Source organism: Myotis daubentonii, chromosome 3 (genome assembly GCF_963259705.1).
Source record: "Myotis daubentonii chromosome 3, mMyoDau2.1, whole genome shotgun sequence".
Lineage (NCBI taxonomy): Eukaryota > Metazoa > Chordata > Mammalia > Chiroptera > Vespertilionidae > Myotis > Myotis daubentonii.
Genome location: NC_081842.1, coordinates 73,034,507 through 73,060,144, shown reverse-complemented (window position 1 = coordinate 73,060,144; position 25,638 = coordinate 73,034,507). Strand labels below are relative to the sequence as shown.

Genomic DNA, 25,638 nt, shown 5'->3' with positions numbered 1-25,638 from the left:
ACTGAGTCTGACCCCTGAGTGTGTCCCTTATGGATCTGAGGAGCTGCAATCTGGATGGTCCCACTCTGACCACTGGGTACACTGGCTCTTGGATCAAAGGAGGTGCTAATTTAGCCTCTTCCTGAGGTTACCCAGCAGGAGCTACAAAGAGAACTGCAGATTCCCCTTCCTTTTTTGGAGTTTGGAGGTGCCCAGATGAGGCCCAGCTGTTAAGCAATGCAAGCTGCTGTGGGGCCTTGGCCTTCTCTTGGAAGTTCTGGGTCTGTCTGGCCCAGCTACAATTTGTTAGGTAATTTTCAGATTGCAAAGGGCCAGGGTATTCATATGCAAAAGCCTCTGCTGCAGCCTGGGTGGGGCGGGGTCTCAGGGAATCAAAGGGCGGAGCAAGCAGCTATGGCGGATCCTCAGCCCTGCCCTAAGGGGCCCCGCGTCTCAGTGTCCTGGTAATTGCTGCAAGCACCTCTGAGGGAAAGTTGCCCTCAAGTTCCGAGTTCTGCCCACTGCCAGACAGTCCCCGTATGAGTCCTGGGTCCCCAGAGACTTCCCAGAACTGGAGTTCAGAGCAGTCGGGAGCTTGTGACTCCCTCCCAATTCAGAAAGACAGCCACGTCCTCAGGTGCCAGCCCCTTTCGCGCGCGCTCGAGCCTCCTTACCTCTGCACTTTACTTCCGCAGCTCCTCTGGGTCTCAGTGTGCTTTTCTCTTTCCTTCTAGTTGTAGAATTTCCACTCAGCCAGCCTTCCTGTAGTTCTGGATGATGTCTGTTTTGTCTTTTCGTTATATTTTTGAAGTTGTTGTGGGAGGCAGCAATTTCCGGTGTTTACCTATTCCGCCATCTTGGTTTCTCTCTACATACTTTTTTAATTAAAGTATTCAGATTGCCTTTTGAATTATTTGAAAATTTCAACTCATTATTTACAAACAAGAATTTTTTTATAATCTGTAATTTGGTGAGACCTTTGTGAACAGTTGCATTTTATTCACATTTCTGTCTGTGTATCAAATGAGACTATTTTGTTCTTTTGAATTCCCTCTTTGCTTTCCCATGTGTCTTTCTTTTGGATCTACCCTCCATTTTATTGACATTTTTCTCCTTTCAGTTCTTTTGGCTACCTCTAATGAAATGGTTTACTATCTATGGGTTTTCTGAATGCGGCTTAATTAGACACCCCCCACCCCAAATTTTTGGCTCTGAGTTTCACAATATTCCTTGTTTCTGAGACCTTTCCCATTTTTGTGTTTCAGATATCAGTGCTTTCTTACTGTATTTTAAAAAATATTCCAGCATTTGTCTTTGAAATGGTAATAATCAATTTCTGAATATTGCTCTGTTTTGTTCAGGTTTCTTTTATAAACATTTAACTCATTTGCTCTTCACATTAATCCCATGATATAGATATTATTTTTGAAAAGCTAAAGATGAGGACACTGAGGCCCAGAAAAATTAAGTGACTTGTCCAAGGAAGCAAGTTAGTAATAGTATAGCTGTGGTTTTCATACTTGGCCCTCTCCCTTCTCAGACCTTTCTGAGTTTCCACATCTGGAAAATGGCAGTAAAGATGCCTACCTTCCCAGGGTCAAGATGAGATACAAAAGAAGTCATATAGGTATAAACATTCTATAAAGTTTAAAATGCTGTATAAATGTTAGTTTTATTGTTATTCCTGACAAGCAAACTTGTTTGTTTGTATTTAATACTTCTCTACCTAGTTATTGCTTGCTTTTTTCATTAGGAACTGTGAACACAGTGACGGGCTATAGAAATGCAAAATTTGTCTTTGAAAAAGAATCAACAAAACTAAATGTATCATTTGCCCAACTTGGCAGATACTGTCCTATGTGATTAATAGCCCCCAAGAAAATAGATGTTCATTTAGGTGAATTAATGACTTGATTTCAAAATATCAGTTTTATAATTGTTAGTAAACACAATAATTTAAATATTTCAATAAAATAAAAGTATAAGGACTTCATAATGACCCCATAAACAGTGATAGACATCATAGTGAGTGATAAATTAAAAATTTGAACTGAATCCCTTCTCATTTTGATGTTGGTTTCAGATGTTAATATTTAGATGACTGAGGGGCCTAATTCTGAAACATCATGTAAGATGTTTGCTAGTTTTATAAGAAAGTTCTAGTTAAGAAAGATGCTGTCACTAACTCTCAGATTTCTTCTCTTTCTGAGGCACCCCCTTCCTCCCCTCCAAGGTTGATCTGCTAGTAAATTCTTTCCCAGGAAGATATCATATCCTCTGCTACGAATCATTTAGTAATCATGTGTTGGTGAAAATCAATACATGTAATGAAAATGATAATACTATTGTCCTCATGAAGGAATTATTACCAGCACCAACTATTTTTAAAGCACTGGTGATAATAAAGGCCAGCTTAAATGAACTTCTGATGTAGAGCTGTGCTGAAGACAACATAAAGCAGGAACAGTCACTGACCATAATCATTTCTCTTTCTCTTTCTCTTTCTCTTTCTCTTTCTCTTTCTCTTTCTCTTTCTCTTTCTCTTTCTCTTCCTCTTCCTCTTCCTCTTCCTCTTCCTCTTCCTCTTCCTTTCTCTTTCTTTCTCTTTCTCTTTCTCTCTCTCTTTCTCTTCCTCTTCCTCTTCCTCTTCCTCTTCCTCTTTTCTCTTCCTCTTCCTCTTCCTCTTTCTCTTTCTCTTCCTCTTTCTCTTTCTCTTTCTCTGTCTTTCTCTTTGTCTTTCTCTTTCTCTTTCTCTTTCTCTTTCTCTTTCTCTTTCTCTTTCTCTTTCTCTTTCTCTTTCTCTTTTTCATATTCCACCTACCCACCTCTATCTCAGTACTTTGTGAGTATCAACTAGACACTGGGGATTAAAACAGCATGGATCAGAGTCTCTGCCTTCATATTGTTTATAGCCATTAGCCACAGAAACATACAGGGTGAGGAAAAAAGTAGGTTGACATGTGTTCATATGGAAAATAATCCTATATAATAAAAGAAAAAAATGGTAATTGGTGTACGACGATACCCTTTTCATTGGCTAATCAGGGCTATATGCAAATTAACTGCCAACTAAGATTGGCAGTTAACTGCCAACAAGATGGCGGTTAATTTGCATATGTAGGCACAATGCAGGGAGGCGAAAGGGAAAGCAGGAAGAAGCCCCCTGCCACTGACAGGGATCGGAAACCCAGGGGGGAGCTAAGAGCTGGGGGGCAGGGCAAAGGCGGCCCCAGGGGCCACCTTTGCCCTGCCCCCCAGCCATGATCGGAGAATCAGGCGCCTTTGCCGCCCTGGCCAGTGACAGCAGGAAGTTGGGGTGGAGCCAGCGATGGGAGCTGGACACGGTCGAAGCTGGCAGTCCCAGGAGCTAGGGGTACCTTGCCTGGGCCTAAAGCAGAGCCTGCAACCGCGGGGAGCTGGGGGTCCCCTGCCCAGGCCTGACACCTCTGCCGGAGGCCTCAGGCCTGGTCAAGGGGCCGATCCGGTGATTGGTGATCGGAGGGTGATGAGGGTCAACTCCTCTGGCCGAGGCATCAGGCCTGGGTGGGGGCGGAGCCGGGGATTGGGGGGATATGATGGTCCCCTTGCCCAGGCCTGAAGCTTGGGTCAGAGGCGTCAGGCTTGGGCGGGGGGTGGAGCAAGCGATCAGAGGGAGATGGGGGTCCCCTGCCCAGGCATGATTCCTGAGCCAGAGGCCTCAGGCCTGGGCGGGGGCCAGAGCCAGTGATCGGGGGGAGATGGGGGTCCCCTGTCCAAGCCTGACACCTCTGGCGGAGGCGTCAGGCCTGGGCAAGGGGCCGATCAGGCGATCGGAGGGTGATGGGGGTCTACGCCTCTTGCTGAGGCATCAGGCCTGGGCAAGGGGCAGAGCCAGCAATCAGAGGGTTCTGGGGGTCACCTGCCCAGGCCTGATGCCTGGGCCAGAGGCATCAGGCCTGGGCTGGGGGCAGAACCAGTGATGGGGGGAAATGAGGGTCCCCTGCCCAGGCCTGACGCCTCTGTCAGAGGCGTCAGGCCTGGGCAAGGGGCCGATCCTGCGATTGGAGGGTGATGGGGGTCAACGCCTGAGGGCTCCCAGTATGTGAGAGGGGGCAGGCTGGGCTGAGGGACACTCCCCCGCCACACACACACCCAGTGCACGAATTTCGTGCACCGGGCCCCTAGTATAATAATAATAATAATATAAGAATAAACTGTGTTTTCCTGTACTTACAACTGTAAGCCTACTTTTGCCCTACCCTGTATTATTTCTTTTTATACATGGTCCACAGGCCTTTCCTTGGCTCAGGCATGAAAAAATGGTTTTTCAAAGGGTCGGTAAAAAGGGAAGCTACCTATGGGTTGAAGAACAAAGGACAAGCAAAAGCCCTGGAGTGTGTGGCTTTTATGGGAAACGGTAAAGAGAAATCACTGTGAAGGTCAATACACTGTCACTATCACAATATTAATCTTCCAAAATCTTAAATTCAATGTAAATGAGCAGTACCAAGACAGTATTCATTAGTCCAATCATGTACATATCGAGCAAAGGAGTTAAAAATGTGGATGATAGGGAAGAGAATAGGAATTTAATGATTAGATGGAGAAGCTGTAAATTCATGCAAAGACACACAGGTCAATGCAAGCAGTGTATGAACAATTGTGGTCAGAAGCAGAAAGAGCCTCAGCCTGTGAGGATGTCTCTCTGTCCCTGAAACTAGGCACCTCATCAATCACTTGCTCTGATTCAACTGTAAGAGACAACAGAAAAGCTTAATCATTCTTTGTGATGAGGTTATTAAGGAAAGGAATTACAGAGAAGTCTGTGTAAGAAAGAAATGAAGGAAGAGTGTATTAGTCTGAAGCAAATAGCTGAGTGAAACTATTAGCATGCTGGTTAACCATGTGGGCAAAAATCCATCATCACAGGATTAAAAGGGCCGAAGAGATCGGCTCCACTCATCTGGATCCTTGCTGAGGGTAGGAGAGAAAACTCAGTTATCTTCTAAGAGCATCCATGTTGGGCTACTGGTACTACCTTAAAAGTAATTTACTAAATATAATTTTCAAAAATCCCCTAGTAAAAAGTCACCTCATGATTTCCATTTCCCCCCCACAAATTTCCAACTCATTAGATAACCTAAAGTGATTCTACTTTACAGACACAGCCCCTGACTTACAAGGTGCTCAGTAAATGCGGGCTCCCTTCTGTTTAATCCCAACCACCACCGCATTTCATTAGCAATAATACTAAATCACTGTTCTTTAGTGATGGTAGTAAATGCATCCATTTTATGACAGCATTTTGCCTACTTCATATGTGACAATGGCAGTGTTATATACCAAAGACAAGACTTTATATTTATCTTTTTAAATTGTTTTTATTGATTTTAGAGAGAAAGGGAGAGGAATAGAGAGAAAAATTGATGAGAGAGAAACATTCATTGGCTGCCTCCTGCGCGCGCGCACACACACACACACACCCCCGCCACCACCACCCAATCCAGGATTGAGCCCACAACTCGCACATGTGTCCTGACCTGGGATTGAACCAGTGACCTCTTGGTTCATGGCTCAAAGCTCAGCTACTGAGCCACACTGACTGGGCACCTTATGTTAATGTTTTAAAAATTGGGTCTCAACATTAATTTTCCAGATAATTGATGAGATTGGCAATTTGATTTTAAATTTATTAACTATTCTCCAACAGTTTGTTTTTAATGTGGGGAAGGGGGTGCTACCTAAAAGTCCAGTAGTATTTCTAGTTATTAATACAGTCGAGAGCTCAACAGAGTGAAAGAGAATGGCAACCCTGGTGAAGACCATAAGTAACAAGGGACCCTGGGAATGCCTATACAAAAAAAGATAGCTGATTCTGGTGCAAATATGTGAAATATCTCCATAAAATAAAATCTACCGGAATTTTGGAGGAGAGATTGCACAGGAAATTATCTGATATTTTAAAAAGAGATATAACACTTTTTTATTTTATAACTGCAGGGGGCTAAGTGAACCCCTAACATACATTTTGAAACAGCTATAGTTCTCTGTGGCAAGCAAAATCACATTATACATGGGTGAAAGAGGAAAGGAAGACTTAAAAAATGGCACTAATCTCTACTTCCTTAGTTCTAGAACCTTTCCCTCACAAAAATTTTAAAAATTATCATTTATTAGATAATAAGACACAATAGCATTATCTAATCTGAATTATTGTTGCTTAGTTATCTTTACTAGAAAGAAAATTAGACTGTTTGATGTGATAGAAGATTGAATTAAGTTTATGGTTTTGACAGAACAAAAATATTTTAAGTTATACATTAACCTGTAAAACTTGCATGATAAAACCACTCCAATAAATGTCACACACTTCAAAAACTGACTTGATTAAGTGGCTATGGAATGGCTTGGTTATTCTATTATGGAAAAGTCATAAAGGAAAAACAGAACATAAGACTTAACTATTGATTCTGTTACCTAAATTGGCTGTAAGGATTACTGTGGCAATTTTCATATATAAAAACATTTTAAAGAATAATTTTACCCCCTAATTTGGGTAGTTAGGAGAAAAGTCAGTTTAGTAAGTCTGTATTAATAAAACACCAAAATGTCAGAATTTCTTTTTAATCTAATTTTGTTACTTTTTAGAAAGTGAATATGGATTTGGGTGAGTAATATTATCTACATTTCTGAAAGGGTAAAATAGATAAATTCATGTTAACTCATTTGAATTGTAAAATGCTTGTTTTGGTGTGTTTTTTTTAATGTGTTCACTGAGGTTTAGTAATTTCCTTAAACAGTATAAACTTTCTTCTCACAAAATAGTTTATGGCATGAATTATTCAAACGGTGCAAAAGTTAACTTTCATCTACACCCCTTTGAAAGATCACAAATTCCAAAGTTGTCAGGACTTACTGTAGTAATTGAAACTTTCATAACTGGAACTTTCTTCTTATAAAACTGCCAAATTCTTGAAAATTTCTCATGACAAATATGTTAATTCATTTGTTTGAAAGTCCTTTGTCACTTTATAGAGTGGTGACCTTTGTCCAAATGACTGTTCATCTGACAAACCTAGCCTGTGTGTCTTCCACTGGAACACAATAGTGATGCATGTGTCTGCTACTTCCATTTTCACCTCTCCCTGCCATTTGTTATTTCCACCTCCGGACAGCAGGCCAGGCTGTTTGTCTGCCCAGCTTAATATGTAAATGCCCCCGTGCACATGTAGGATAGGGTATTTCTTCTATCACATTTGGTATCTCCCAATACATTCCACTATGTCGTGGTAAATTTTAGTTTTTTTCTGGTTTTGTGTCCCATTTTAATTATTTTTGTAAGAAAAGTATAACTGTATCTTACAGTTTTTCATGGTTACCTTCCTCCTATATGTTCCTATATATCAGTAGTCAGATAATACAGTTTTTATTTTAAAAAAAGGAAAAATTTGAATTAAGATAATTCTAAATAATTCTAAACCATTGACTAGATACAGTACAATTTTCTATATGATTTTAAGTGAAGTGCTGAAAAAAGTTTGTTGTTTGGATTACATATACTTTATAGCAAGGGTAAAGGAAACTTTATTTCTCATTTGGCTAATTGAAAAGCTTTGGAGCTTGTAGTGATAGTTCATTTTACACACAAAGAGACCATTTTAAAAGGCAAACTTATGGGATTAAAAGAATTGCATTAATTTAATAGAGTATCCAGCGGTAATAACATATAATAGTTGAAGAACACATGGAAAATCCATTTTATTGGATGACAATTTTTGGCAATTGTATATAATAAAAGGCTAATCAACCAAACAGCCCAAGGACTGGTCACTATGACATGCACTGACCACCAGGGGGCAGATGCTCAACGCAGGAGTTGCCCCCTGGTGGTCAGTGCTCTCCCATAGGGGGAGCGGTGGCAGGCTCCCACCTCCACAGCAGTGCTAAGGATGTCCAACTGCCAGACACCCCCCGAGGGCTCCCAGACTGCAAGAGGGTGCAGGCCAGGCTGAGGGAGAGCCTCCCCTCAGCCCCCTCCGAGTGCACGAATTTTGTTCACCGGGCCTCTAGTGTATAATAAATAGCAGTAAATAGTTTTTATTTAATTTAGTCAGGAAAGGGGAAAGAAGTGGCAGATGTGGGAGAAAGAGCTACAGGAGAAAGCCACAGGAAGATAAAGGAGAAAGGACACTGTCAGTGAAGGCTGAAGCCTCTTAGTAAAAACAAAGTTTGTGATGGATTAATTGCAACATCACACATTACAGCTCTAAGCCCATTCACATGAGTGAATACGTGTGCTCATTACAAAGCCCTGGGATGTTGGCAGGTGCAGTTACACTTTACAGATGGGGGAATTGAAGCTGAGAAAGGTTAAACAACTTGCTTAATGTCCACAGATGGCTGATAGCATAGATGGATTTTGAACTCAGGTCCCCAGGATCACTCAGTACTCTTTCTTCTATGTGGCCTTGCATCCTCAAATGACTGAAAGTTATATATTACGTGGCCCTACCTTGTTCCCCTTCTTCTGTTCTCAATCTTGGTTCATTTATGCCATAGCTGATTACTTTGCTCGGTTAGGCTTGCCTACATCAAAGCACAGGTTTAATTTTCACTGTACTTACCAAAATAAACAGTGAGCAGAACCTGGTCACTGGCCTGTTCACACTTTGTAATGTGTATCAGATACCATGCTATGCACCTTTGTTTACAGTAACCCTAGGCATTTGGTGTTATTTCCCATCTGTGGAGACAAAGGCTGAGGCCCAGATGTGTTACATTCTCCAATTCTGGTCTCCATCCTTGGCCACCATAGTCCTAGTGGAAATGTTAGGGTTTGAATTCTGGGTTTTCTGTCTTCAAAGCCTTTTGCTCTTTCCAGGACAAGTAACTCCCTCTCTCCACCAAAGTCAGACAGCTTTTTGTATACTAATAAAATATTGAGGGATAAAAGATAAAAAATTGCCTGCTTCTGTACCCTCATCCCACAAATGAACTTTTTAGTAGTTGAATTCATGTTCTGAATTGTCATCCCTACTACAAGGAAAGCCATTGAAATTACTGAAAGTGGATTTGGGTTTTTTTTCAATCATTATCTATATAGCGTAATGATGTGAAGTCTGCTAAAACATTTTCAATCTACATGTTCATTAAAACCTGTTACTTATTCTTTATAGTATAAAGATGCATTTATGAAGGCAAATCCTGGCTACAAATGGTGTCCTACCACAAACAAGCCTGTGAAGTCCCCAACACCCACTGTCAATTCACGAAAGAAACTATGGGCCTTCCCATCTGACTCTTCAAGAGACTTGCCAAGCCCCAAGAAAGCAAAGACTGAAGAAATGCCTCAACTTAACTTTGGAATGGCCGGTGAGTTTAGATACAATTTCTACTAGTTCTTTATTTAGGCAGTACCTTCCCAAAATAATACAGAGAGAGAGATAGAATAAAATAGAGAAAGAAGCAAAATATATGATCAGTAGGAAATAGTGGCAATATTGCATATCTTAAAGCTTTGGAGCATACATAGAATGCATATGTATAATTAAAGGAGGTGTGAATTCCTGACATTGTCATTATGGAAAAGCAGACAGCAATGTGGAGATGGTCAGGAGCTCAGGGAATTTTATAATGTAACAACATAGTTTACAGACATACACAGTAAGCTATCTGAGTAAGCACCTTAGTTAGTATGGGTACTTAAAGAGCCACAATTATGTAGATCATCTGAGGATGTATCATCTAGGGCAAGAATATGAACAACTTCGTCACAAGTCTGAGATGGACCTGACAGATGTTTCTTAGAGGGAATTCCCATCCTGCCCCCAATTCTGTATGAGCTGGGCAAATTTAAAAGTCCAGATGGCCCCATTTGTTATGGGACCTTTAATACTCTTTGGGTGGTAAGGAATGCTAAAGCATTTATAACTGTGAAATAAAGTATTTATACTCACCCTGTAAATGGCTCTGTCTTTCCTGGAAATTGCCATGGTAGTACTCAAAAGAGGAATTTTCCAGGATGAAATTGAGAGATGGGCAGGGGGAGCAGTGAAGTTGAGGTTGAGCTATAGGATTCCTGTGTCCTTCTTACAAGCAATTTTCTTCTGAATGAGAGCACTTAACCATTTGTAATATAGGGAGCTTGGGAATGAGTTTGAACAATATTGTGATGACACTTTTTTTGTTGTTTTTTTATGGCCAGTAGGCCTAATGTGATTTAATCATAATATGACAAAGTATGTGGTGGTGTCATTTATAAGCCTAAGGAATGCATTCTAATATAATGGCGGCATTCTGGGAGAACAAGTCTTCAGGTGATTGTTATGTAGGTGTCCATAGTATAATTCTAGGCAAGCTTCCAAAATGATACTTCTACATATCCCAGAAGAATCAAAATGGAGATCTTTCCTCATTTTAGCTGTCACTTTGTTCTATTTTAGCTTCAAACCACTTGCTAGTAGTCTTGGTGAGCATTCTGGACTTCCCACACCATTGGAGTGTTTTATAAAACATCTTATTATCAGGACCAAAAAAGAATATATGGACAATGGGCTTCTAACTGAATTCCTTCAATTATTATTTATCTTCATTGCTTTTTCTTTCAATTTTAAATCTAGGTCAGTCTGTGTACTGTTTTTGTTTGTTTGTTTTTATTTTTTAACACAATGGCTCTTTACAAACCAAACATAATTGTAGGTAAATTACAGAAAGCTATGAATGGTATAGTACCATTCTGTTTATAGTACCATTTCTGACAGTTTATAAATCTAACTTACATACCTACAAATTAAAAGTGGGACCCAGACTTTCAACCAAGATATGTACAAGTCAGCTTTTAAGAACTGTGCTCTTTAGAGCAAAATATAGGAAAGAAAAAAACAACATCTTTTTTGCATTTATCTCATGTAAAGGCTTGTGATGGATGTTGGAAATCTAGGACCAGAGCCCTTGTTAAGTATACACTAACTTAACAAGGTAACATTGGCTGATACTTCCAGTTATTCCCTTTTCAATACAATGAAAGCACATTAATTTGCCTTTAATTAAAACATGGGCCTTAGCTGTTTGAATCTAAGGGTTACTGTAGGACTCTTGGGGGCCAGTTCAAGCTTTTCCTCAACATGGAATCTCATTTTTTGTTTTTTGTTTTCCCAGTAGATTTGTCACACAGCATTTTGCTATTTTGAATAACCTCAAAGCAGTCAGTTGTATGATTTCCAAGAAAGGAAAGCTATGTAGAATTTAACTTAGAACAAGCACTCTTGGTTAAGGGAAAGCATATTCTTTATATAAATATATTTTTGATATTTGTAATTAACATATAAATATAAATTAAGGTATGTTGGTAATTTCTTTGTGTTTTCGGGTCATTACATCAAACTTCTTGCAAAGTCACATTGGTGTATAACTTAAAATCATCATATGTATGTTCTTATTTTACTTTATCATTTGAAGTAACACGTTTTTATCTTTATTAGAAAGCCATCATCCAATCCTCTTGATCTCTAAAATGATAGCTGCAAAATTATTTAACTGCCCAGAGAACCAAATTAAACTTTTCCATTTTGCTAAACTCATTTCCCCCTCCTGATTTTTATTTTTAAATAGATTTAAGTATCTATTTTAACAGCCACAATAGTTCTTGACTGTAAAAAGCCTTATTTCATCAAATCAGCATGCTCTTGTGTATTCTATGTGTGTGTCTTCCTGTGACCACCTTTCAACATTAAGCTTGACCTCCTGATCATATGGTGACATATTTTCCCCTCTAATTATCTTTTCCTCTCTCTCTTTTTTTTTTAACTACCTCAGATTTATTTTTTTTTTCCAATTTTTAAAATGTGGTCAGAGTTGCTTCATGAGTTCTGGAGACAGATTGTATACAAAGATATACTCAAGGGCATGCATTTAAACAAGAATTCCACAAAGAAAAAGAAAAGAAACTCCTGAATGTCTTCAGGCAACAATATGCCTGATCCTCCTTTTTAATTGTAGAGAGATTCCCAAAATTAAAACCTAACTTATTTATTTACTTTTTTAAATGTGTTTCTGTTGATTTTAGAGAGAGAGGAAGGGAGAAAGAGAAAGAGAAAGAGAGAGAAACATTGATTGGTTGACTCCTGTATGCACTCCAAACAGGTATTGAACCTGCAACCTGGGTGCATGCCCTGACGGGGAATTGCCACGTAGTCACGCTGGCCAGGGCTAAAAACTCATTGATTAAAGACCTACATGTACTATGATAGGCGCTGAGGTAGGCATTTTCACATGTTATTTCATTGCAGTTCTGATATTTAAGACAACCTTAAAGGATATAGGTATCTAATTGTCTGTAATACTTACTTTGTTTAGATATAACCCCAGGTCAGAGATCTGTCAATTTGCTGTTTTTATTTTGTCTTCTTGTTTCTGTTGATTATTGAAGAAATGAAAACAAAGACCTTCAGTAATATAAAAAGGATTCATTTTAAATCTTAAAGCTCTTTTCAAGGAAGGGCCCAACTATATCCCTAAGACTTAATATGTCAAAAAGACATCATTTTTAATTTTAAGTTTTAGAGAAAGATAGTTTGAACAAAGCCTACTAGATTTTGCAGGCCCATTTGTAAAATTTGTCTCTGTTTTCTAGTTCCTCTTATAGCCTCGTTCTTTATTTCAGCCCTGATTTTATATGGCATAAATAACAATTTGAGAATAACAATCTCAAACTTCTTAGAAGATAAGCATAGCATTCTTTTGTTTAAAAAAAATCCACCTAAACCCTCCAGGCAGTAAGGAAAGAAGCATCAGATTAAGGAGATAATTCATGTTATAAACAGCTATGGCATTGAAGAATGTATTATGTTGGAATGGTGGGACCACAGTGCTATTTAAGGGGCTGACAAAAGTATGAGTACTAAGTACATATATGCCAGGCATAATGAATTTTGAAAAGTTTTGTATAAAAAGTTATATGTGGTTCTGTTGCATTTTGATTGCTACTCTTTGTGAGTTTCCTTTTTTGACTCTGTGGATTATATGTACTTAATGGTTGTAAATTGATGATTTATTTGTTTTTGGCTTAGATCCTACTCAAATGGGAGGACTGAGTATGCTGCTTTTAGCTGGAGAACATGCGCTTGGCACATCAGAGGTAAGCCAGTTCCTCATTCTGCTCATGTTGGGGGTTGAGAGTACAGACATTTGTATTCTGTTCACACTGTGAGTTCTGCACTTCCACTGTTTACAGCTCCTGAACAGACTTTACTTTTGTTTTCATTGAGCTCTGTATGTGCATTGTACTGTGCCTTGAGGGTAACAGAAGTGGTGTGAATGATCACAAGAGCACACAAACACAAGGCAGATGCAGATTTTGAAGTTCTGTGAGCCTAGGGATAAGAAACGCGATGTACAGATAACTTGCATTCGCCATAACTATGTCCTGCGTCAGTACAGTGGGTCCTATGATTCATTTAACTCTATTCGTAACATTCCCTACTTTTATCACATTCTCATTTAGGATTGCTAGTGAAAAGATGAGATTTAAAAAAGAGAAAACTGTCTGTTTCTCTGGTTCCTGAATACATCCACATTTCTGTTTTATAAAATGAGGAGACATGGCATTCCAAGGTTGTTTCATTTTTTAAAATGGAAAATGAAAAGGACCCAGGCCCTATGACCTTGGTCTTTTATTCCTTTGGTCTGCTTTTGCTAAACATTTTTAGGTTTGGTTTTGATGGGCAGGTAGTAGCAGTTCACCATGCATAGTTTGCATGTGTGGAATTCTTCTATTTTCCAGAGACCAAATGTATTAACCTGAAGGTCATGTATTTTATCACATTCAGGTACTTGATATGGACATTTTTCAATCCCCAACCAAAGTTGCTATGTTGGGCAAAATAGCAGTCAGCTCAATTTTATTGCAAATATATAATTTTTTTTTTTTACTTTGTAAAAAAAATCATGAGTGTGCCAATTAGATTATAATTGAAGCTTGTTCAAATAGTGATTTTAGAAGATACTATATAAGATCTTTACATCACAAAAGCCTTTTATTATAAATAGTTTACATTTGGGATCCATAATAGTTGACCAAATGTTCAATTTAACTTATTTTTATTTCATTGAGTTCATTAGAGCAAAAAGTATGTAAATTGGTGGACTGCTAGTTATTTACATTGTATTAATCTTTAGCTGAGAAAAGTAAACACATCACTGTGCACCTTTGCATACTCATTATTCAACATGTTTGTAATTCCTAGCAGAATAGCTTCTTGAGCATCATTTCACTTTCTAATACATGGCTGCTACCTAATAGCAATCAGACTAACTCTCACCTGGGTATAGACTATTCCAAGCATTTCCGAAAGGTGGTTGTGAATGTTGGAATAATAATACACACTCGAGGTTTCAACACAGTCTGACTCATGACTTCCAACAATGCATTGTATTGTGAAAGTCAGCATCATCTTTTCTAACAGGTTAGATTATAATGATTACTTCCCAACAACTATTAGCATTCTTTCTAACTTTCAGGAACAAAGGTAAACTGATAAATATCTGTAAAACTCACAGGTAGATGAAAATGCTAGTCAAACAAAAGAATGCATTTTCCCTTTGCTTAAAAAGTTAGACTCCTGGCTCTTTTTAGTGAGCTTTTCTCCTCCCCACTTTCAAGAACAACAGAGCTCTGACAAAGCAGTGTTCAACCTTTGATTTCTGATGAAGGGGGTTAACCACTTGGAGAATTCTCAGGCTAAAGAAACAAAGCTAAATGGTTGTAAGAAGTGAGTCAGAAGTGAATCAGATAGAACAGAAGAGGCTCAGGAAGAAGTTGCCAGCAGTTATGTCTTTAGGGACCACTTCTAAGAACACAACTTTTATACACACTTGCTCTTACAAATGATTTATTTCTTGTTGCTTTAGGAAAGGAAGTATTTAACAAAGTGACAAGATAATATGCATTCAGTGCAGTTGTGATGGGGGAAGTGAGGAATGGACAAACAACAAATTAAGGTTGTTAGGCATAAATAGAAAAAAAATTTTTTGAACAACTGCTGCTTTTATTAGGAAAAATTCAACAGCCATTTACATCACTTTATTTTTTACTATTTTGGGTGGGGTGTTTGAAATGTTTAACAAAATGAAGTTAGCTTTTGACAATTTAAGTATACTTTGACAATCTAAAATAAAACCAGATTCACTTTGAAAAAAGAATACAGCTATTTTGTCATCCTTCTCTTATTTTTAAAATCTTTATTGTTGAAAGTGTTACATATGTCCCCCCTTTTTTTCCCATTGACCTCTTTATGGCACCCCCCACCCCTACCCCCGCCCCTCCTCCCCAGGCCTCCACCACCCTATTGTCTGTGCCATGGGTTATGAATATATGCATAAGAGTTCCTTGGTTGATCTCTTCTCACCCACTCACTCCCACCTTCCCTCTGAGATTCCACAGTCTGTTTCATGCTTCTATGTCTCTGGATCTATTTTATTCAACAGTTTATTTTGTTCATTAGATTACACATATGAGTGAGATCATGTGACACTTGTCTTTCTCTGACTGGCTTATTTCCATTAGCATAATACTCTCCTTGTTCCTCTGTGCTGTCTCAAAGGGTAAGAGATCCTTCTTTTTTTCTGCTGCATAGTACTCCATAGTATAAATGTACCACAGATTTTTTATCCACTCATCTACTGATGGGCCCTTGGGCTTTTTCGAGATCTTAGCTATTGTAAATTGTGCTGCTATGAAGAAAGGTATGCATACATTCTTTCTGATTGTTGTTTTGGGTTTCTTTGGATATATTCCTAGAAATGGGATTACTGGGTCAAATGGCAGTTCCATATTTAATTTTTTGAGGAAACCCCATACTGTTTTCCACAGTGGCTGCACCAGTCTGCATTCCCATCAACAGTGTACTAGGGTTCCTTTTCTCCACATCCTCCCCAGCACTTGTCATTTGTTGTGTTGATGGTAGCCATTCTGACAGGTGTGAGGTTATGCCTCATTGTCATTTTAATTTGCATCTCTCTGATGATCAGTGACTTTGAGCATTTTTTCATATGTCTCTTGGCCATCTGTATGTCCACTTTGGAGAAGTGTTTATTTAGGTCCTTCACCCATTTTTTAATTGGATTGTTTCTCTTCCTTTTTTTAAGTTGTATGAGTTCCTTATATATTTTGGATATTAACCCTTTATCAGATGTATCATTGCCAAGTATGTTCTCCCATGCAGGAGGCACTCTTGTTATATTTCCTTGATGCTTTTTTTGCTGTGCAGAAGCTTTTTATTTTGATGTTATCTCATTTATTTTTGCTTTAGTTTCCTTTGCCCTAGGAGATATATCCACACACATATTGCTACGAGAGTTGCCTGAGATTTTGCTGCTTATGGTTTCTTCTAGAGTTTTTATGGTTTCACATCTTACATGTAAGACTTTTATCCATTTCGAGTTTATTCTTGTGTATGGTGTGAGTTGGTGATCTAATTTTATTTTATTTTTTGGATATATCTGTCCAATTTTCTCAGCACCATTTATTGAAGAGAATCTCTGCTCCAATATATGCTCTTTCCTCCTTTGTCAAATATCAATTGAGTCTAGTGCAGTGATGGCGAACCTATGACACGCGTGTCAGAGGTGACACGCGAACTCATTTTTTTGGTTCATTTTTCTTTGTTAAATGGCATTTAAATATATAAAATAAATATCAAAAATATAAATCTTTGTTTTACTATGGTTGCAAATATCAAAAAATTCCTATATGTGACACGGCACCAGAGTTAAGTTAGGGTTTTTCAAAATGCTGACACGCTGAGCTCAAAAGGTTTGCCATCACTGGTCTAGTGGCTTGGATCGATTACTGGGGTCTCTGTTCTGTTCCATTGGTCTATATGTCTGTTCTTGTGCCAGTACTAGGCTGTTTTGAGTACAGTGGCTTTGTGGTATAACTTGATATCTGGTATAGCGATTCCTCCAACTTTGTTCTTCTTTCTCAAGATTGCTGCAGCCATTTGGGGTCTTTTTTGGTTCCATATAAATTTTTGGAGTATTTGTTCTAGAACTGTGAGATATGCCATTGGTATTTTAATAATGATTACATTGAATCTATAGATTGCTTTGGGATGAATGGGCATTTTAATTATTTTAATTCTACAAATCATGAACACAATATATTCTTCCACTTGTATATATATATCTTCCTCTATCTCTTTTTTTCAATGTCCTATAGTTTTCCAAATACAAGTCTTTTTCTTTATTGGTTAAATTTATTCCTTTTTATCTTAATTTTTTTGTAGCTATGGTAAATGGAATTGATTTTTTAGTCTCTCTTTTTGAGAATTCATATGATGGTATATAAAAATGCCATCAATTTCTGGGTGTTAATTTTCTATCCTGTTACATTGCCGACCTATTTTATTAAATCTCATAGTTTTTTGTGGAGTCTTTAGGGTTTTCTTTGTATAATATCATGTCATCTGCAAATAATGAGAGTTTTACTTCCTCCTTTCCAATTTGTATGCCTTTTATGTTTTCTTCTTGTCTGATCGCTATGGCTAGCACTTCCAGTACTAAGTTGAATAAGAGTGGTGAAAGAGATATATTTCTAGAAGTGGGATCATTGGGTTAAATGGGAGTTCCATCTTTAGTTTATTGAGGAAACTCCATACTGTTTTCCATAGTGGCTGCACCAGCCTGCATTCCCACCAGCAGTGCACGAGGGTTCCTTTTTCTCTGCATCCTCGCCAGCACTTGTCATTTGTTGATTTGTTGATGATAGCTATTCTGACAGGTGTGAAATGGTACCTCATTGTTGTTTTGATTTGCATCTCTGGGATGATTAGTGACTTTTAGCATGTTTTCATATGTCTCTTGGTCTTCTGTATGTCCTTTTTCAAAAAGTGTCTATTTAGGTCCGTTGCCCATTTTTTTATTGGATTGTTTATATCCCTTTTGTTAAGTTGTATGAGTTCCCTGTAAATGTTGGAGATTAAACCTTTATCAGAGATAAAATTGGCAAATATGTTCTCCCATGCAGTGGACTTTCTTATTGTTTTGTTGATGGTTTCTTTTGCTGTGCAGAAGCTTTTTATTTTGATGTAGTCCCATTTGTTTATTTTCCCTTTAGTTTCCATTGCTCTAGTATCCCAAGGAACTAGAAACACCAATCAGAAAGGATATATTCACCCTCATATTCATAGCAGCACAATTTACAATAGCTAAGATTTGGAAGCAGCCTAAGTGTGCCCATCAGCAGATGAGTGGATTGGAAAACTGTGGTACATCTACACAATGGAATACTGTGCTGCTGTAAAAGGAAGGAACTCCTACCGTTTGTAACAGCATGGAGAGACATGGAGAGCATTATGCTAAGTGTAATAAGTCAGTCAGAGAAAGATAAATATCACGTGATTTCACTCATTTGTGGAAGATAATGCACAACATAAACTGATGAACAAAAACAGATCCAGAGACAAAGAAGCATCGATCAGATTGTCAAACCTCAAAGAGAAGACAGGGGAGGGTGGAGGGAGGGCAGAAAGATCAACCAAAAGACTTGTATGCATGCATATAAGCATAACCAATGGACACAGACACTAGGGGGGTGAGGGCAGGAGCAGGCGTTGGGTGGGGGCAATGGGGGAATAAGGACACATACGTAAAACCTTAATCAATAAAGAAACAAAAACGAGTGGTGAAAACAGACAACCTTGTCTTGTTCCTGCTCTTGGGGAAATGGTTTTAGTTTTTGTCCCTTGAGTATGATGTTGGCTGTAGGTTTGTTTTATATGGACTTTATTATGTTGGGAGATGATCCCTCTATTCCCAGTTTGCTGAGAGTTTTTATCCAAAAAGAGTGTTGTATTTTGTCGAATGCTTTTTGTACATCTATTGATATGATCATGTGATTTTTGTCTTTCAATTTGTTTATGTGATGTATTGCTTTTAAGAATACAGCTTTTTAAAGCTTTATTCTTTTAAAGCTTTTTCTTCATAATGCCCATTTCTCATCTCAGAAATATAGGTCATTATTGAAAATAATCTTGAGATACTGAAGCAATAAAGCAGTGAAAATTCTATAGAATAATGCTGTCTCTAAATATAGTTTGAGAGTTCATGTCATATAGTCATTAGCAGACTTTATTTAGCACCTGATTTTCTGTTCAATATCTTATTCCCAATATGGAGAAATGGTCATATAACTTTAGGGGCTTACATATATCTGGGCAGATGATGAAACTAAAACAAATATAGTAAATAGGTATTTGAATATTCTGAGAGAAAATTAGCAGAATAATAATTTAAGAAGAGAGATACAGAAAATTTAGACTTCTGACACTTGAAATGGATAATTATTGTAAAATTTGTGTTTGCTGTTAGGTAGGACCAGTCTAATAAAATGACATTTACAAAAATTCTGCCACAGAGAAAGAGCCTGTGTCCCGAGCCCTAAATACATAGAAAACGTCTTCAAAGGTCTATTTTTTAAAATATGGAATTTTAATATAGACAATAGTTTTTCTTTTTTAATTCTAAAAGGTAGAGTCTAGCTGTAACTGAAATAATGAAATTCCAGATGAAAAGTTTCTTTGGCCTATTCTGTTTCCTAGATCTACCTGAAGTATTAGAGTTTTCAGACAGAAATAATAGGTTTTTGAGCTATCAGTGGATATATAATAACAAACAAAACATTTGCATTTTCTCTTTTTCCTCAGTCTTCTGATTAACTCTGGAGGTGCCATATCTGTTGCATTATTAAGTCAACATTTTTATATGCTACTATTAATGAATCAGGCTTGCTTCTGTAGTTTCTATTGTGGTAGCAGTGTTTTTTGAAGAATAAAATGGATGAAATTTGCATTTAAGTTTATTTTGGATTGTTTATTTTTGAAGTAATTTTTAGAGAGAGAGATTTGTTGTTCCATGTATTTATGCATTCACTGGTTGATTCTTTTATGTGCCCTGACTGGGGATCAAACCCTCAACCCTGATGTATCAGAAGGACTCTCTAACCAACTGAGTTACCTTGTCAGGGCAGATCTTTTATTTTTTACATAAATGAGTAGCACTATAATTTCCTTTATATCCAGAGTACATTGAAATGCATTAATTATTTGGGATAAATTTTAAAAAGCATTGTTTGTCACTAATGAATTATGGGGTAAAGAAGCAAAATAAAGTCATTGAGCAAGGCTGGCACAAAGGAGTGACCCCTGTCTCAAAATGGCAGAGTAAGCCTGTGTCCTGAGAGCTGGGGAGATACAGTATAAGCATAGACGTCTCATCAGTAAGTAACCTCGGATAATGAAGGAGATGGAAAGGGGTGTTTCCAATGAATAGCAGATTTTAGCAAACCTATTTAAATCAGAAATCAAATGGAAGTTGTTCAATCAGTGAGATATGATGTAAGTGCCAGCAGAAAATAGGCTAGCCGAGGGCCACAGAGAGCCTTTCTGAATGCCCAGAGATTTAAGTGAACATACACGCTTTTTTTTTTTTTAATTTAAAGGAACAAGAAAGAAAAAGTTGAACAATGTTCACATCAAACTCTGGGAAGAGCTAAAGGGAAGGCTGTTGCATTAAGAGAATTTAGCCCTTACATTTCATATCACGTAGTTACTAGTATTTACAGATGGAAATGCCATAAATAAAGTATAAGTATTTGCCCTAGAGGTAATCTGTAGGACTAAAAGTCTTCTATACTGTTATATTTATTGCTTACTTTAATAAAATGTAAAGCTAAGTTAAAATTTAAAAAGTCAGGGAGTATGTAACTGAGAGAGTATGGGGAGATTATTCAGTGTATAATGTATTGAAGAGGTTGGGTTAATATTGAAAAGGACAACATCCAGTACTGAACCTAAGAAAGGATGTTTTGGGGAATTGTGGAAAATAAGAAAAGTTAGGTAGAATAATCATAACTTAGTTGAATGACTGAAGGCAAACTTTTAAATGTATAAGAAGTGCATTAGACTGTGGGTCTGTGATATTAGAATGCCTAGTTCTTTTGTTGGAATCAAGAGATATGACAATAAAATTATGATCAACTTTTTTTCTTTGCTTTCCATGCTGTAAAATAGAGCTAGTAATAATACTCTCTTGCCTGTAACTCCCAAGACATCTATGAAGATTAATTAAATAAAACCTGTAAGGCATTTTTAACTCTCTTGGCAAGCATTCTTGGAGGTATCTAGTTCTGTTACCATAAGTTATTCTTGGCATTTCCTATTTAACTTGAAAGCATAAATTATATCAGGCTTACTCCTGCAGGCTACAGTATGCTGTACTAGCAGTGCACGTGCATGCACACACACACAGTTTCTGTTTATTGAAAATTTGTAGGAAAGTACAGTTGTAATTTACTCTGTTTATCACCTGGTGCTCAAGGAGGAGACTACTTTTTATTACCTGGAAGAAGCCAATATAGGAAGTACAACTGTAGTAGAGTGTCTGAGTTAGGATCAAAGTTAGTGGAGAAAATGCTAGCTGATAATGGCACACCTCCATTAAGGAACTTTAAAGGTCTGTATAAGAACTGAACAGTGTAGGAACCCACTCTGTGCCATCTTTTTACACGTTCATTCATACGACAGGTATTCATAGAATACTTTCTGTCTTCCAGGCAAATCAGGAAAAAAACCAGAAACATGTCTCTATGGTGTCATAAGATCAGGTGTTTAGAGTTAGAAACTCTTCACATGATACTTCTGGCTTCAGAGGGAATCACATAGACTTTCATTTGTTGATCACCATCTGCCTATTTAAAACCAAAACATTTCTATATGACAGAAATTTGAAAATAATAAATTCTGTTTTATGTTTATGTTTGTAATATTGATCTCTTATCTCCTCCAGGAAACCCTTCCTGCTTGTTTTGAGCCAAATTTGATTTCTCCTCTAACTAATACCTCATAGCTGTTACTGTCAGCATTATAGTATACATTATAACACTTGATTATATAGGGTAGGCAAAAGTAGGTTTACAGTTGTGAGTATGTGAGTTTATTCTTATATTATTACTTACTAATTATTGTAACCCCATTTTTTCCCACCCCTATAATTAATTGTGTCCTTTATTATAAACTCTATAAGGAAAGTATTACAGTGTTCTCATTGTATACTGTGTGTAAGTCTTCACTCAGCCGGAAGACTTGAAGCAACTTGAGATAAGAAATGATAGGATTGAAGCTGCTGAGCTCCCCACTTGCTTGCAGTGTGGTTAGTTATGACAACTAACATTTATTGAGCACTTCCTTCATTCCAGGCATTGCTCTTAAGTGCATTACATGAGAGTAACTCTTGATTTCCATAAAACTCTATGAGTTAAGTCTTATTTTCCTTATAAGTAAACTAGAGGCCTGGTGCACGAAATTTGTGCACTCAGATGGGGAGGGGGGTGGTCCCTCTGCCCGGCCTTCACCCTCTCACAGTCCTGGAGCTGGCGGGGGTTGTCCTTAGTGCTGCTGCAGAGGCAGGAGAAGCTCCCACCACCACCACTGCGCTTGCCTGCTGTGAGCCCGGCTTCTGGTGCACTGACCACCAGGGGGCAGCACCTGCATTGAGCGTCTGCCCCCATGGTGGTCAGTGCACATTATAGCGACCAGTTCCCCGTTCGGTCAGTTTGCATATTAGCCTTTTATTATATAGGATATTAAACTATTAGGTGAAAAAGAGGAGGCAGATAAGGGTTAAATAACCTGCTCAAGAGTATACAGCTATGAAATGACAGAACCAGGATTTGAACCCAGGAGCAGGAGGACTAGCATCAGTCTTTGAGTAGCACACAGGTCCTTTGTGATTCAGCCCACCTGACCTCAGTTCAGGCCAGTTCTCTCGTGGAGTCCTGTTTCTGGGCCCCGGCCCTGTGCTAATAAGCATTTACATGGATAATCTCATTTCAGCCTCCCATAAGTCCTATGAGGTTGGTTTATTATTATTATTCTCGTGTCATAAATGTGACAATAGCCTTTGAAAAGGTCATAGAGCAAGAAAGTCATAATACTAAGACTTAAACCCATATGTTTTCCACTAAATGGTGAGATAGGTGAAATCTGAAATAAAGAAAAGGTAGTTATACCAGTATTTGTTAAATTACATCCATATTTTAAATACTGTGTTAAATTTAAAACAAATATGTATTAAATAACATTGAAAGTTTTCATCTTTATTATAATTTCTGACATCAGTGAAGCAGGGAAGGTAATTTTCCTACCTGTTGGTAGATTTGAGCTAGTTTAATATGTGTCTTTCTTAGGCTGCTTTTAGGATGCTAAAATCCATTGAATTCCGTGCCCCCCCTCCCCAACTCTTACCCCACACAATCAAAGCTATTATTCCTTTCTCATAGTTTTACAGCTTCTGAACATATTTTCTGAGGAAATACACCATATTTAAAGTTTACATTACATAGCAAATGGGCTCTTTGAATTCTCTCTTTCCCCAGGTAGAGACCTCCATGTTTTACATCACTGTTCACTGTCCGTTTTAGCTGGAGCTGCTCATCTAGCCCAGCCTCTTCCATCTGTCAGCACTGAGGCTCAAAGCCCAGAGAATCAGGTCATTTTATCCAAGTTGGATTGACAAGCATCTATTCTCAATGAGTTCCCAGGCTGTAGTGCTCAAAACAGCGATGAATTTGTATGAGCTCCTCAGTCTCCCAGAGGTGGTGGAAAGGGCAGTAGCTTGTTTGTGGAAGTCGCTTGGAGCCTGTCCTGGAATTCCATACTAGTGCTCTGCCACACAGCGTATAATAATAGGAGAACGCTACTCATGGTATGAAGGTGAAACCAGGGACCTACTCTTCCTCTCCCCCAGGTGTTTGGCGAGTGCTCTGGTTGGGGAGTGCTCAGTCTCTGCAGTGTTACTTGGTTATGCTCTCCAGGAGAGCCCAGTGCTCTTCTCTGCTGCAGCTCAGGCCTGGGTCAGCCAGCCAAGTGCAGTGCTTTAGGACTCTGTAACCTGATTTAGGTTTAATCAAGAGTGTCTTCATCTTAGTCTTTAAAAACATTTTGAAGGACTAACTTGGGTGTAATATGCTTACATTTAATTCACCTGTGTTAAAGATCAAGTCTATTTGAGAACTTCATTTAACATCTCATTAAATGTAAATAAAAGATCACTCAGGTACTGTCACAGCAGGGTACCTGGCAAAAGCCACTGTTGTATGAAAGGCTAGATCAGACTGAACGAGGGTGAGAATCAGATCACTGGATGGTGGAGTCACACAGGATTACACTTGAACTTTGAAATGGAACCGTCTACCCCCCAAACCTTCTCCTGCTACAGAAGACAACCACACACCCCAGCCCTGCGTAATCTTTCTTCCTTCTCTCAGTTCCCTGGTTCAGTGAAAGGTTTTAACCTACCTTAGAAATACTGGCATGATCTGACCTCTCTTCCTCAGCCCTGACATCCTTCCAGACAATTACTGAGGCTTCGAAAATACCATCTCTGATTTAATTGGGGCCCCACATCTCAGCTGGTTTATTTCCTTAGCCTTCTAATTGGTCGTCTGCCTTCAGTCACTCCCTGGCCAAGGTCATCTTGCACTCCACTGACAGAATTATCAAGCTGCACGTCTCATTATGCAGCTCCTCTGACTGAAAACCTTGGCTGGCTCCCCATTACCTTCAGCTTACTTTTCAAACTTAACATAGAATTCAAATTCCCCTCAGCCTCATTCATCTCCCATTACATTTCCAGACATCTTAACCTTCGGCCACATGGGGAAAGTCACCGGTTTTCACACATGCAGGGCACTTGCCTCTCCATACTCTTCCTCCTGCTGTTGCCACATCTTTTTCGCAATTCTGGTGTTCCTTCTAGATATATCTCAGATGTTAACTTACTTTCTTCCACCATCCCTAGAAAGAATGGAGACTGCCTCTTTGTCTTCCCATAAGCCTTGTAATATTCCACCATTATGCACTTACATTCTTACTGGTATGTGTGTAGCTTTCCCCTGTATTTGAATAGCGATCATTTTAAGGACCAAACACATTCCCTTAGTCTTAATTTTATTCCTCAGCATAAAAAACATATGTGTAGAATGTAAGTTTCTTGAATTCAGCAGTCTTAATAGGTGTTTATTGGACATATAATAGGTGTTTATTGAACATTTGTTGAATGAGTGGGTACTCAATAAATATTTGAATTAGCCAAGGGCAGGAATGTGTAGTTCAGATAAAAGTGCACTTACCCTTTTGTTGCTTGTGTGTTCATCACAGTCTAGCTGAGGGTAGCTGTAGTCTTGTACGGTGTGAAGTAGGAGCAGATCTTGCTAATACCTCACTTTCCAAAGCACTTACAGTACATATGACTGGTGTGATCTTGTTTTATATCAGTGGCCTGGGTCATGTTCCTATGTCTACAGTTTTCAAGATCTAAACTGTACCTGTGGGGGGGGAAATACTATTTCATCATAACCATCCCTCTTTCTTGGTTATTGTGAATTATAACTAAATCAAAGGAAAGATTGGATGTAAAGGAAGTTGAATATGTGGTTAACTTTGCTTTTGAAATCACTTTAGCTGTTTTCTTTCTTGGGTGCATAGCTACACCTAGTGGCCTTATGGATTATTTCAGAGACTATTTCTAGAAACAGTCCTTTGGTGTGTTTTTTCTTCCTTTATTTAACCTCCACTTATTCAGTGTCTTTTCTTTCCTCTTAATTAACAAATATTTTAGACTCTTTAT

The 25,638-nt window shown here is 38.3% G+C and overlaps 1 protein-coding gene across 12 annotated transcripts in view; it reads left to right on the top strand.

Annotated features, from left to right (window-relative positions):
- Positions 1-25,638, top strand: part of BBX (BBX high mobility group box domain containing) — a 298,024-nt gene that overhangs the window by 199,859 nt on the left and 72,527 nt on the right. For all 12 annotated transcript variants that reach the window (XM_059687912.1, XM_059687914.1, XM_059687913.1 and 9 more), the window contains 2 exons: positions 9,135-9,330; positions 13,026-13,093. In XM_059687912.1, coding sequence (XP_059543895.1) covers positions 9,135-9,330; positions 13,026-13,093 — 264 coding nt within the window. The remainder of the gene's footprint in view (positions 1-9,134; positions 9,331-13,025; positions 13,094-25,638) is intronic.